General features: G+C 38.8%; 1 protein-coding gene across 1 annotated transcript; it reads right to left on the reverse strand.

Annotated features, from left to right (window-relative positions):
- Positions 1 to 2,093: 2,093 nt before the first annotated feature.
- On the reverse strand, positions 2,094 to 4,108 carry LOC149104187 (uncharacterized). Its single transcript, XM_089272165.1, has 3 exons — positions 3,327 to 4,108; positions 2,969 to 3,064; positions 2,094 to 2,363 (listed from the first exon to the last, which is right to left on the reverse strand). The coding sequence occupies exons 1-2, from the start codon at positions 3,688 to 3,690 to the stop codon at positions 3,048 to 3,050; spliced, it is 381 nt and encodes a 126-aa protein (XP_089128291.1). The 5' UTR covers positions 3,691 to 4,108; the 3' UTR covers positions 2,094 to 2,363; positions 2,969 to 3,047.
- Positions 4,109 to 12,140: the final 8,032 nt, after the last annotated feature.

Genomic DNA, 12,140 nt, shown 5'->3' on the forward strand with positions numbered 1-12,140 from the left:
TGACACGACAATTCGTTGCAAACCCCTCCCCGGTTCGCAGTTTCTCTTACGTGTCCGATGTTGCCCGATCTCCGCATGGAAACAAAATATCGAAATTAAGGCCTGAATCGTTTACGTGAGATTCAGCGATAACAACTAGGAGCTGGGGAAGGACTCTGTAAAGATTTTTCAAAAAACATGTGTGGGAGAGGGAGGGGAGCGAAAGCGCGCCCTGGATGACGTGTATGGTACCTGACCCAACTTGTAGAAACCAAAGCGAATGAACCAATTTTGCGTAAGATTTCCTCTGACTCCTTCTTTTCCAACCCGGTGACAACAGAATAGAAAGTGAGTAGCGTAGCCAATGGGCAGTTGTGATAGAGCGCTACGGTAGATTTATACTAGTCATATCAAAGTCACGTTGAACAAAAGGTCACGAAATTTGATCTGCGTCAGGTCGGGGAAGTTAGACCTCTTTAAAATTATTCATTTTTTGAACATTTTGCCTCCGTTTGTACAGTAAAACGCAGAAAAGCGAAAAAGGTCACATAGAATAGGAAAGTTTAACATATTGAGCTTCAATAAAATCCCGTTTCGGGGGAATCAGAAAAATATTAGGGTCGGCCTTTCGGGTCGGAACAATGTCGATTCTGGTTTGTTTACAAAAAAACATCGAGCGATTTCCGGACTATCAGGGAGACTATGCTCGATTTCTCGTCACGCAAGGATGTTTTTCTAAAAGGCACACTATTTTCGAAATCTACGTTAAATTTGGAGCATTTTGACACCAAATTTGTCGAGGTTTGAAAAATTTTGTTGTCGGCCTTATGGCAGGGAAGTTTGTGAAGTTCGGCTTAATAGCTCTGATTGTATCCTGCCCTTTGCAAGTTAAAAATAATTCTACAGCAACTATTCATAGATACAGATATATGTGAGTTTTTTCATCTGATATCTTTTGGACGTTAGTAATCCCTGAGGGAATCATTGCTTGGTTGTGACTACGGTTCTAATCGTGTTAATTACTGACGAGTTATTTTCATGCCATGGCCCCCATTTGTCAACTTTCTCACTGTATCCTTTGAAATAAATTTTAACCATGTTTTCCCCTTTGTTAACCTGTGTTATATGCACTGCATAAATATTCCTATCCGAAGTTTTTATTTTCTTGTAATTCTTGGGCTTAGCTCCTACGAATTGGTCAATAAATCTCTTCTGAAATACGCTCCCGCTTCGCTTTATTGTCCGCCACTTTGAACATTGGCGCTCTTTACATATTTAATTACACTGCGCATGTCAGGTGAGCAATATGGGGGCTTGGGACCAATTTAAGCATATGTTCAGGTTTCTATGAGATATACCTAATTGCAATAAGGTTGTCATAGCAAAAAGTAAAAAGCAAAAAGCAAAATAGGAATCAATTAGCATATAATCATCAAAGCTTGCAACATTCACAACAAACACGCTTATAGCTGAATATTAATCACGTAATGAGAGAAATCATTTGCATCAGTTTCTTGGTGTCATTCTGATGCAATTCGAGGCTGATTTGTCTAGTGAATTTCAAACGTGCTCGAATTACAAACGTACATCGGATAACTACTAAACGAAATAATGACTCCATTTTTTTCTATAAATATAGCCTGGGGTAAATTCCAGGAATGCGACGCGTCTTTTAGTTTAGCGCTAAATAGAAAAGCCAGTCTGCGTATGGTTTGCAGTGCACAACAGCATCTGATCACAATTTTCAATCAACAAATCAGGGGCGTAGGCAGGACTGTTCTTCGCGGAGACGGTGAGGGGGTCCTCCGCCAGTTCCTCACCCGCGCCACAAACCAAGCTTCGTTTGTCAGGACATAATAGATTGGTGACTGAAAGTGACACAACTGAGACATAACATTGCTCGCGTCAAGTTACCTTTTGCTTTTTCAAATTGTGCGACTTCTGTTGATGGAGAATGTTGGCTCTAAAATGACTATGGCGCCTGTCTATCTTATAGCGCGGTTGATGACAGCATGGCCAATTAAATTTTCTCCCTCTGCTGCTATTTCAATCACTCGACCAAGGTACAAAGCTATAAAGCGAGACTCTTTACCGTGATGACAGGTTTGCCTCTATTATTTTTTTTTTCGCAAGCGGGGCTCATGGGGTCATTACTAGCTACGTCTCTGTTAACGGTAATAAGATGATACAAATAAAGACAACCACAACTTCATTTACATGTGAAAACTGTTTTATTGGATTCTACACACGCTACTTTAGATCAGTTGAAAGAACTTTCTTCTTGTCAGCAAACTCCTCCGTTAAAATACCCATCTGCTTGAGCTCATGTAGCTCTCTAAGTTCCCGCAGGATGTCTGATCTGTAGCTGTAGCTGGACTTGTAGCCTAAGGATAAATCATTATCAATTTATTAGTGCACTATTTATCACATGCGGCCAAGATCTACAGTGCAGGTAGGGAAATACCTCTTACTAACCGAGTTCGAGGTCCGTACACTAAGTTACGGACCGTGTTTTTTCCCCTTCGATTTATGGCCCAAGCGCGAAGCGCGCGGGTCATAAATCGAAGGGAAAAAACGAGGATCCGTAATTTACAGTGCGGACCGAGAAGACGAGGTTAGTAAGGTATCTATTAAATCTCTACTGTGTGCCTGACGGGTTCGGAAACGATTTCTATTCACGCGGACTCGGAAAGGCTTCTAATTTCTGACGCACCTCGCAAGCAAAATGAGTCAGTTTGAAACTGTTTTGAAGTCGTTCGCACGCTTTATTACATAATTTAGAGTATAAGAACGTTTTTACCTTTTACTTGCTATAAAAGTTAAGAACATTCATCGATAAATCACGAAACAGTTTGGCAACAAAACCAACTTTAAATTTTAGCGGGCCGTACAGGAGAGTACAGCCCACTAAATTGACCAATCACAGCTCGCGCACTAACTGAGAGATATAATAAAATGCGACATTCTGTGGGTTTAACAGTTCACTTACCACTGCTGACGTGCTTGTCGCAGTCTTTTTTGCCATCTTGTGTCGAAATATCGGCAGCATTGGTGGTTCCTCTTCACTTTTATGCGATCCCAAAACCTGGAATGATAAAAAGAAAATGAATCTTGATTAGCGTTTGCTTTGATTAGCGTTAATTTGAGGATTCATTTCATACCAGCATCTCCGCCCAGAGTCGGTACTGGTAAGGCTGGAGAACGGTCTCGCCGTGCTTATCTTCCAACCTTTTCGTGTGCTCTTCTATTTTCTCCGTGAATGAGGGGGACGCAGCATTTGCCTCATCATGAGAACCTATAAGTCACACTTTTGAAAACACGTGTTCGTGTCAAAAGCTTATACTTACGTTTGTTTGTTTGGTTGCCTTTCTTGTTGACACTCCCGGCACGTTCTTCATTCACTGCCACATGGCTAGGGCCCACCCAAAGAGGTTGCCCACTTATAGCAGCGGCATAGGCATCAGGTAATTCGGTGTCTGTAAGAACCCAGAGTTTTTTCTGCCTCTTATCCATGAGGACAAAGCTGAAATTCTCAGCAAACGGCTCACCAGGAATAATGTTCTTCACTGCCTCTCTAAGTTCGGAGCAAGTCTCCGCTACAGGAAAACCCTTTACTCTGGCTGTTCTGTATGAAGATTTTTTGTTCCCACCAACTATTCTGATATCAGTCGTAAAACGTTGACGAGTGTCATTTAGAATTTGTCCCTCCATATTTTAGACTGATTTAAAATCTGCGCGTGCTGGTGTGTGCAATTTGAATTGCTAATTTACGCTTTACTTTTCTGGCTCACGGGCCTGGGATCACGGTATGATCCTATTGTTCTGGCTCGTGCAATCGATTACTAAATAAACAGAAATGAAGTGACAAAGAAACCACTGCAAAGAATAATGAAGCGCGCCAGTGACGTCATAACTCAGACAAACTCAAACAAAATGGAATGGTGGAAGATTCGAAGCTTTTTCAGTTCAAGCGCGTAAGCAAGTGTTCCTAAAACAATTTTTAAAGAGAACGTTTGGTGTTCATTAACCTCCTATTTCTCTCAGAGCATGCTTATGTTGTCTGACTCTCGCGGGGTTCCAATAATTTGCATTCTATTTTTAGACTTCGCGCGCTTCGTTATTGGTCATTTTTTATCAGGTGGAATGCCGGGCGCTTATTCAGAGGACCGCTGGAGAATTATCTGGTACAAATTTCTATTGATGTGGAGTGACAAGGAAATTGCTTTTCAATTCTTTGTATGCCCAAGAACTGTGCAGCGTATCTGCCAAAATTTGTATTGACAAGAAATGTTGTAGCAGAAAGAGCTGGTCGACCTGTCGGTACGACAACACTTCACAGTCATGAGGAATACATGATAACAGCTCGCATCAACAATACAGGAACAAACTGACTCCGAGTTTGAAGTTTCCACACTGTGTAGAGCACTTCACAGACTTGGGTTCACTAACAAGAAGGTCAGTATAAAAATTACTGATACTGTTGATATTTTTTCTCTCTCCAAGACGTACTATTGCTAAATTATTCCCCTTATGAACTCATTTTTATTGATGAGACAGGAATTGTAAGTGTTGCTTTTTTGATAATTTCTCAGAGCATAGAGTCTGTCAATTGTTTGTTAGAAAGACTTGTTTTGAATAAAACGTTCTTTCCACTCATTCATCATTATTTTCTGATATGATCTTTCTCCACGACAGAACCTCATCGAGACAATACGGTTATCCACCGAAAGGGCAGCGGGCTGAGGTGATAAGGACAAGGACAAATAGCCAACGTATTACAGTAATATCTGCTATTGCTCACGATGGATACCTTGGCATCCGAATACTTAATCCAGGCCAGCAATTCACTCGGATTGTTTCTGCTGACTTTCTAACGATAATCGTGTGTTAGATAAAGGACCTCACTCCACTCCACTCCACTCCACTCCACTCCGCTCCCCTTCTACTTTTTTAGACGAAAGTTTTGAAAGCCAAATGTAAAATTTGAAAAAGAAAACAGACATAAACCCACTTAATAAAAATTCAATTGTTTATTTTCATAAGCCCGCTTATTTGTAGAATAATGTTCAGTGATGAGTACTATCCATCCGAGTATTTTCGGTAGACTGTTTTATAAGAGAAACTGAATCCTCACCCTTACTAAACGTTCCTTCCTAAACCTAGATATATCTGCGGCTCTAAAGGGTGTTTTTGAACAAACAGTTACAGTGAAGTAAAACTCCCCAGCCAGTTCGCCTTTCCAAATAGTCTCGAGACAGGCGATTTCACTAGTTTTCTTAGGCAGCAAGATGAGAAGAGAGATGATGGATGTCATCATGGATCCCGAAAGAGATACAAAATGTCAGAGCCAACAGATATTCAAGGAAATTACTTGCAGAAAATTTCTCACAAAGCGAAATAGAAGCTTGCTTTGAAGCGCTGAAAAAGGTAAACGGATACCTGTTCAAGATCCATAGCAGCTTAGCGGACGGATCACTAGGACAGGTGTTAGAGCAAACACTGCAAGAAAGATGTGGGTTCCAGAAACATCTGTTTTTGTTTTCCTCTTTACACATTAGAGATACTGACACGTTTAAGCTGATACTGTTTTTCCTGGGTAATGGTTGATCACAGCACTTGATAACAGAATGGATTCTTACATCTCAACACTGGACCACACTACAAAAAGGAATCAAGAGAGCAAGACAAATAAACTTTATTTATAGCAACTTGGACTCTAAAGCTAGTATTTAGTTCTATTATGATATCCATCACGCCACTTGGCTATTTTTGAATGGGGAATTCAGAAATACCAACGATCTGTAAATTTTGAATCATGTAGATCCTATCTTTTAGGGAACCAAAAAAGTTATTTCATTTTTTCTTTTGACAGAAAATATAATTTTAAATGTGTGATTATCAAAACAATAACAAGAGGGTATTCAGTTTTTTCAAAAATTGTGTATAATTTTAATGCAATGTTTCATTACATTAAACCATTTTTAACTTATATTTTTTGTGTCTCTTACTATAATTTTTAAGTCTAACATGGGTACCCTTTAGGTTAAATTGGGTTTAAACAAATATATCAACATTTCTACAGTGAAGTAAAACTCCCCAGCCAGTTCGCCTTTCCGAATAGTCTTGTGATAGGCTGTCACTAGTTTTCTTCGGCAGCAAGACGAGAAGAGATTCAGAGAGACTTCACGCCGGATCCCAAAGTAGACAGTTTTCTTGGCAAATGGGTGAGTGACCTATGCCATTTTCGGTGCAAATAGAACAGGGCATCAAAGTTCTTCCAATATTTTCATGAGAGAGGTTTACCACGGGTACATTAAACCATTTTTAAGTTATATTTTTGTGTCTCTTATTATAAATTTTAATTCTTAGACTGTAATCCTACTATGAACTATCATTGGAGAGAAGTACAAATACTTGTAGTCACTAACCGCTACGGAAATGGTGGTAAGCTCCAACTGTATGGACCACTTGGTCAGACACAGATCTTACCTTATTTTGCCTTACCTTGAGTGTCAATTTCGTCTGTAGAATATGCAATAACAAGACTACAAATAGAAAATAAAGAAATCAAGGTCATGCTGCAAGGAGAAGAACTTCATGCCCTGACAGAGCGCCTTGAAAAGGCCGATAAGGAAAGAGAAAGGTAACACAAATGCTGAAAACATACTAATCATATCCCCCTACTTGGAGGAACAAAATGCAAAAAACAACACTATTTCGAGGAAATCCTTCAAGATTTCTCACCAAGAAAAATTAGAGTTTGTCACCACATACTCGCAACTGTAAACAGACACCTTGTAGATGGTTTGCTGGCGGCAGAAACATTTTAATGAAATTTTGCAAGAAAAAGGTAGGTTCTAGAAACATTTGTTGTTTTCTACATTACACTTCGCTGTCAGAACAGGCTAGTGGGTCAATGTGGAAGAGACGAGGTAGAAAGGTGTTTTTTAAAGTTGTTTGATGTTTAATTTAACTATAAAACATTGCGATAAGACGAAAGTTAAAACCATCACTGTTAAAAACTCTAAAAACTGTAGAAACTCTAAAAAGCAACGATGTTTCGACGTTTACTCAACGTCATTATCGACAATATTACTGCGCTTGATGATGCAAGTGATGGCACCTCTAATATTGTGGTACCACTACCATTTAAAGATCAACAATCAGCCAACTCAGTAAAAAGAGAAATGCAAAATCTGAGCGCAAATATTGGAGTACAAATAAAGCCTGTCTTTCAGTCAAAAAAGATCAGTGAAGTCCTTGCCCCGAAAGAGAAGAAGCCGCCGATTGTCAACAATCAGTGCATAGTCTACAAGTTTCAATGTGATCTGCGCGACACAGATTATGTCGGGTACACAACCCGACACTTGCACCAACGTCACCAACCTGTAGCCTCCATTCTTAACCTGTAGCCTCCCATTCTTACTATCATATTTAAGAAGTCGTATGAAAGCGAAGAAATCCCAGACGACTGGAAATGTGCCAACATCACACCTATCTATAAGAAGGGCTCTAAATATGATGCAAGTAACTACAGGCCTATCTCCCTCACATGTGTATCAAGCAAATTGATGGAGCATATCATAGCAAGCTCAATCATGCGGCACACCGATAACCACAACATCCTGTACCCCCTACAACATGGCTTCAGGGATAGAAGATCGTGTGAAACACAGCTTTTGGGATTCGTAAACGACCTAGTTAACACTATGCATGCTGGATCCCATACGGATATCCTGGTGATGGGCTTTAGTAAGGCATTTGACAAAGTCAGCCATCCTCGTCTTGTTACCAAGCTGAAGTATTATGGAATTGGTGGTAGGACAAACAGATGGGTCCAATCCTTCCTAAGTGGCAGAACACAGAGAGTTGTCCTTGAAGGAGAATTTTCAGACGACGCCGAAGTACTTTCTGGTGTACCACAAGGTTCTGTCCTGGGTCCATGCTTATTCCTTTTTTATATAAATGATACTGTTTACTTTTCTTTCGATATAAATTTTTCCTCACATGTAACTTTTATAACCCAAAATTTTTACTTAACCCAGTTGCCTCTGGTTATAGACCAAGTTTCCGCTACTGACATTTTCAACACATCTATACGAGATCTACCAAGGACAAGATTAATCAAAAAAGAAATTTACTTACTCTGCTGAATGGGGATGCTTTTTACCCATTATCCACCCGGCCAGAAGACATCCCACAATTATTTTGGAAAAAACCCATTACAGATACTGACACATTTAAGCTGATACTGTTTTTCCTGGGTATACCCTCACTGATAAATAATTCAGGACCAGTATCCGCAAATAAACTTAAAACGCCAGATCCTTAAGTCTGACGAGCTATTTGTTCTGCCAAAAATCTTCCATATGCCTGCCCCTTCAAATATGCCTGCCCCTTGTTACGGGCGATTTAGTTGAAATTACCACCTCTGTAATGATCAATGTCGTGTTCAGCTTGACCTGCTAAAATTTTTGCAAGACCAGCAAAACTTGGAGCTGGTGTAACGAAACTAGGCATAACGTAAGCAGCTTTATCAACAGCTGAGGAACCTTTATATCTTGCTCGAGCTCCTCCAGTTTGATTGCTTTTAACGAATTTGGTTTTAGTTATTCCACATTCAGCACAAGTGCATTTTAACATCATTCTGCCATTTTTGGCTTCTGTATATCGTTCACTTCCTGGAACACATTCGGTGACCTTTTTTTGTCGCACGCAATAAGACTCCATATAAATAAATTAGATATTTCTGATATAATTTATGATGAATCTTTGATTAACACTTTGGTCTGAGATGTCAAATTTAAAATTGTGTATGTTTTGCAAAACAGAACTTCCTCTTTGTCTCTCCAATAGATAGTACAAGTCCTAATAACCACATAAAACACTGTTGTGCTCTTGAATCTCATCACCAGAGCATACAATTTGTTTATTACTTGTTGCCATGTATTTCTGAATATCTTTTGGCATCTTCAGTCCAAAACTGTCGAAATATTCACAACAATCATCAATACTTTTGTAACAGACCCGATGAGTACCAGGACCGATTTTACTGTCAAGATTAATTATCCGACATTTTTTTGATATTATATTTGGCAAATTATCACTGCTGAAAATACCTCTGAAATACTTTATTCCAAGATGTTTGACAAAGTTCAAAAAATCAAAATTTGACAATGGCTTGTTCACGAATTTTACAGAATTTGTTTAAGTATGGGAATTGAGTTGAATGGGCTGTTTTCTCCCAATAGCAACCCCTCTCCCTTTCTCTTGCAGGGTCTTTTTTTTAATCCCCTTCCAATGGGGTCTTCCCATGTGCCCAGAAATGGTGGTGAACCCATTAAATAGTGATGTTTTCCTCCATTTTATACAAGTGTGTTAGGTACATATACGTTTAATGATCTTCTTGGATTGTTTTTGTCAGCTTGAAGTCCTTTTCCTGTCAGTGCTTTCAGCAATACTGGCTAAAAGCGTCCCAAAAAACCTCCTGATTGTGTTTTAGTGGGACTGAACCTGATTGAAGAGCATTCACAATTTGCTGTTTTTCTTTTGCTGTCAAAAGATGTTTGTATGTGATTAATTGGTCAATTTTATTTTGTGGTACCCAGAAACCACCTGTCTTTTTTCTTCCAGTGATCTTTTTGACCACTTGAGAAGCGCCTTCAGAGGCTCGTCCTGCTAATGCGCTTAAACCAACGGTTTTTGCAATGGTGGGTGCAAGTGAGAAAAGAGCTGACCAAAGGCTCCCTTCCATGCTGAACAGCTTTTCTTATTTGTGCTTTTGAAATCTTGATGTCTGAACCCTTTAATGTTGCCATTGCTTTTTTCAATTTATTGATTTCTCTCTGTGTTAACATTAATTTATCAGAACCATTCAACTCATTGAAAGTGAGTCGTAAAGTTATGGCTGAATTATTTTGATAAGCTTCGGCCAGTTTTTCTTTCTGACCTTCTGAAAGATTTACACCATGAGGATAATATTTCGTCATTAATTATATATAATATATGTAATCTAATATTATAATATGAGTAATTATCGTAATCAAAATACATAGAAAGATATGAAGATGTTGTATTCGATCTGGAAACAGCATTGGTAACAAATGTCACCAACAATGCTCATCAGAAAAAAGACTGACACAGATTTGTTGTGGATAATAGTGGCGAAGTCACTCCATTTGATTGGTACAATGCTCGATTTAGCGTTGATTTCAAAGTAAATAAGTTAGCAAATGGAGCTAATTTAGCAGTAGATGATAGTAACGGTTTTCTCAATGGCAGTCATAGTTTCATCAAAAAGCTTGATGTGAAAATGAATGGATATCAAGTTTATGATTGTGACGACGCCAATCATGTTGAGAATATTCAAAGCTTTCTTGAATACAGTGAAGGTTACGCTTCATCCACAGCCACAAATGAATTCTTTTTTCTTGACACAGACATGCCGAAGAGAGAACTGATCAAGTGACTTTTAACAAGGGTTTTTCCGCTTGTAAAGCACTGTTAGGCATATCTGCAACTGTGAATACTGAAATACCACTCACCAGATATTCATTTTTCGAGAGACTTCAAGATGAATTACTACCAAACTCAAAACTTGAGATCAATCTAACCATTGAATCTGATGGTAACTTAATTTGGCAGGCTGCTGATAATTGCAGAGTTATAATCACAAAAATGCAGCTGATAGTTCTTCGTCTGAAATTTAATTCAGAAGGACAGAAACTTGATAGGGTCTAAAAGTACTTACCAGTGACCACGAGTGACCATGAATGACCACGAGTGACCACGGATGACCATGGATGACCACGAGTGACCATGAGTGACCACGACTGACCACGAGTCACCATGAGTCACCACGGGTGACCATGAGTGAGATTACTTCAAAAAATGTCAGTAATGGTGTAGTTGTGTAGTAATCAAAGATTACAGCAGTGGCTGTGCGTTCATGATTCCATTGTTCAGTTCCTTTACAAATATTAGCTGTCATTTGTGAAAGTGAAGAAGAATCCGAGCGGTTTTATCAAACGAAGTGAGGCGCGGACTATGTATATATTTTCTGAACGCCAAGCTAAAAACATTTATGTTCAGTTACTTGTTGTCGAAAATCACAGCACCAAACTGTAGCTAGTGCTTTGCGTTATTCATATGCACTGCCATTGGATGTAACTTGTGACTACGTGCACGCACTCATGTTGTTATTTGCCCCTGCAAAGAGGACAAATCGGTGAACACGGTTGTCCCAAAAAATTTCGAACGCACTTGACTTGGATTGCGTTACCCCATGTGAACGCTACTAGTTTAACTAGAACACATCCGATAATTTTTAGCGACTCAGTTTAGAAGAGGTGCTTCTCCTCTATGTCTTCCCCCTACTCCTTTGGAGGTGTTCACAATCGTGGCATGTGGACTATAGATTGCAGATTGCATCTAATGTAATGAAAGGGAAACCCAAAATATGAAAGTAAATTGAAAAATAAATTTTGCGAGTTGTAGCTCGGCAAATGGTTATGATAAGTTGTTAGGAGTCAAACTCTTCCGAGTTGTGTAGCTCGCCCAAAGGCCGTGAATTGTGGTCAGAATGGTTTATTGGTTTATGCATTACTAATTTAAAATTTTTCATTTTTGAAAACAAGACGTCGTAAAATTTGAGAAATTTAAAAAAAATTAATACAAATGCATAGTAAAATTTTTGTCGATGCGCTCTTTGACTATAAACTATATCAAGAAATATTTGTTACAAGCGTTGGCATTCTGAAATTGAATGTTGAGTTTCGAAAAAAAAGTTTCAAGAAATGCTTCTCCTGGAAGTTTATAGTTTCTTACAAGTTTATAGTTTTACAGTTTTTAAATCTATTCATTGCTAGTTCAACTTCACGCGCAGATCGTTATCTGTTATTCAATCAAACAAAACATGCAAAAGTTTTGAGCCTCACCTCGTTTCATAAAATCTCTCGGATTTTTCTTCACTGTCCAAATGAAAAAGGTCACATAATAAGCATCAAAGAACATAATTTCAAGAGCCAATATTTGTAAATGAACTGAAAAATTGAATTGCGAACGCACAGCCACTGCTGTAATCTCTGATTACTGCACCAGTAAATAGTCTCAGTTTGGTGGATATGTCATTATTTGATGAAACGACCTTACAACGACTTTAA

The sequence above is a fragment of the Orbicella faveolata genome, unplaced genomic scaffold (assembly GCF_042242905.1).
Source record: "Orbicella faveolata isolate gen_17 unplaced genomic scaffold, um_ofav_v1 contig_34, whole genome shotgun sequence".
Classification (NCBI taxonomy): domain Eukaryota; kingdom Metazoa; phylum Cnidaria; class Anthozoa; order Scleractinia; family Merulinidae; genus Orbicella; species Orbicella faveolata.

Coding starts and splice junctions, on each gene's coding strand:
- LOC149104187 (XM_089272165.1), bottom strand. CDS start 3,690: ATGGAGGGACAAATTCTAAATGACACTCGTCAACGTTTTACGACTGAT.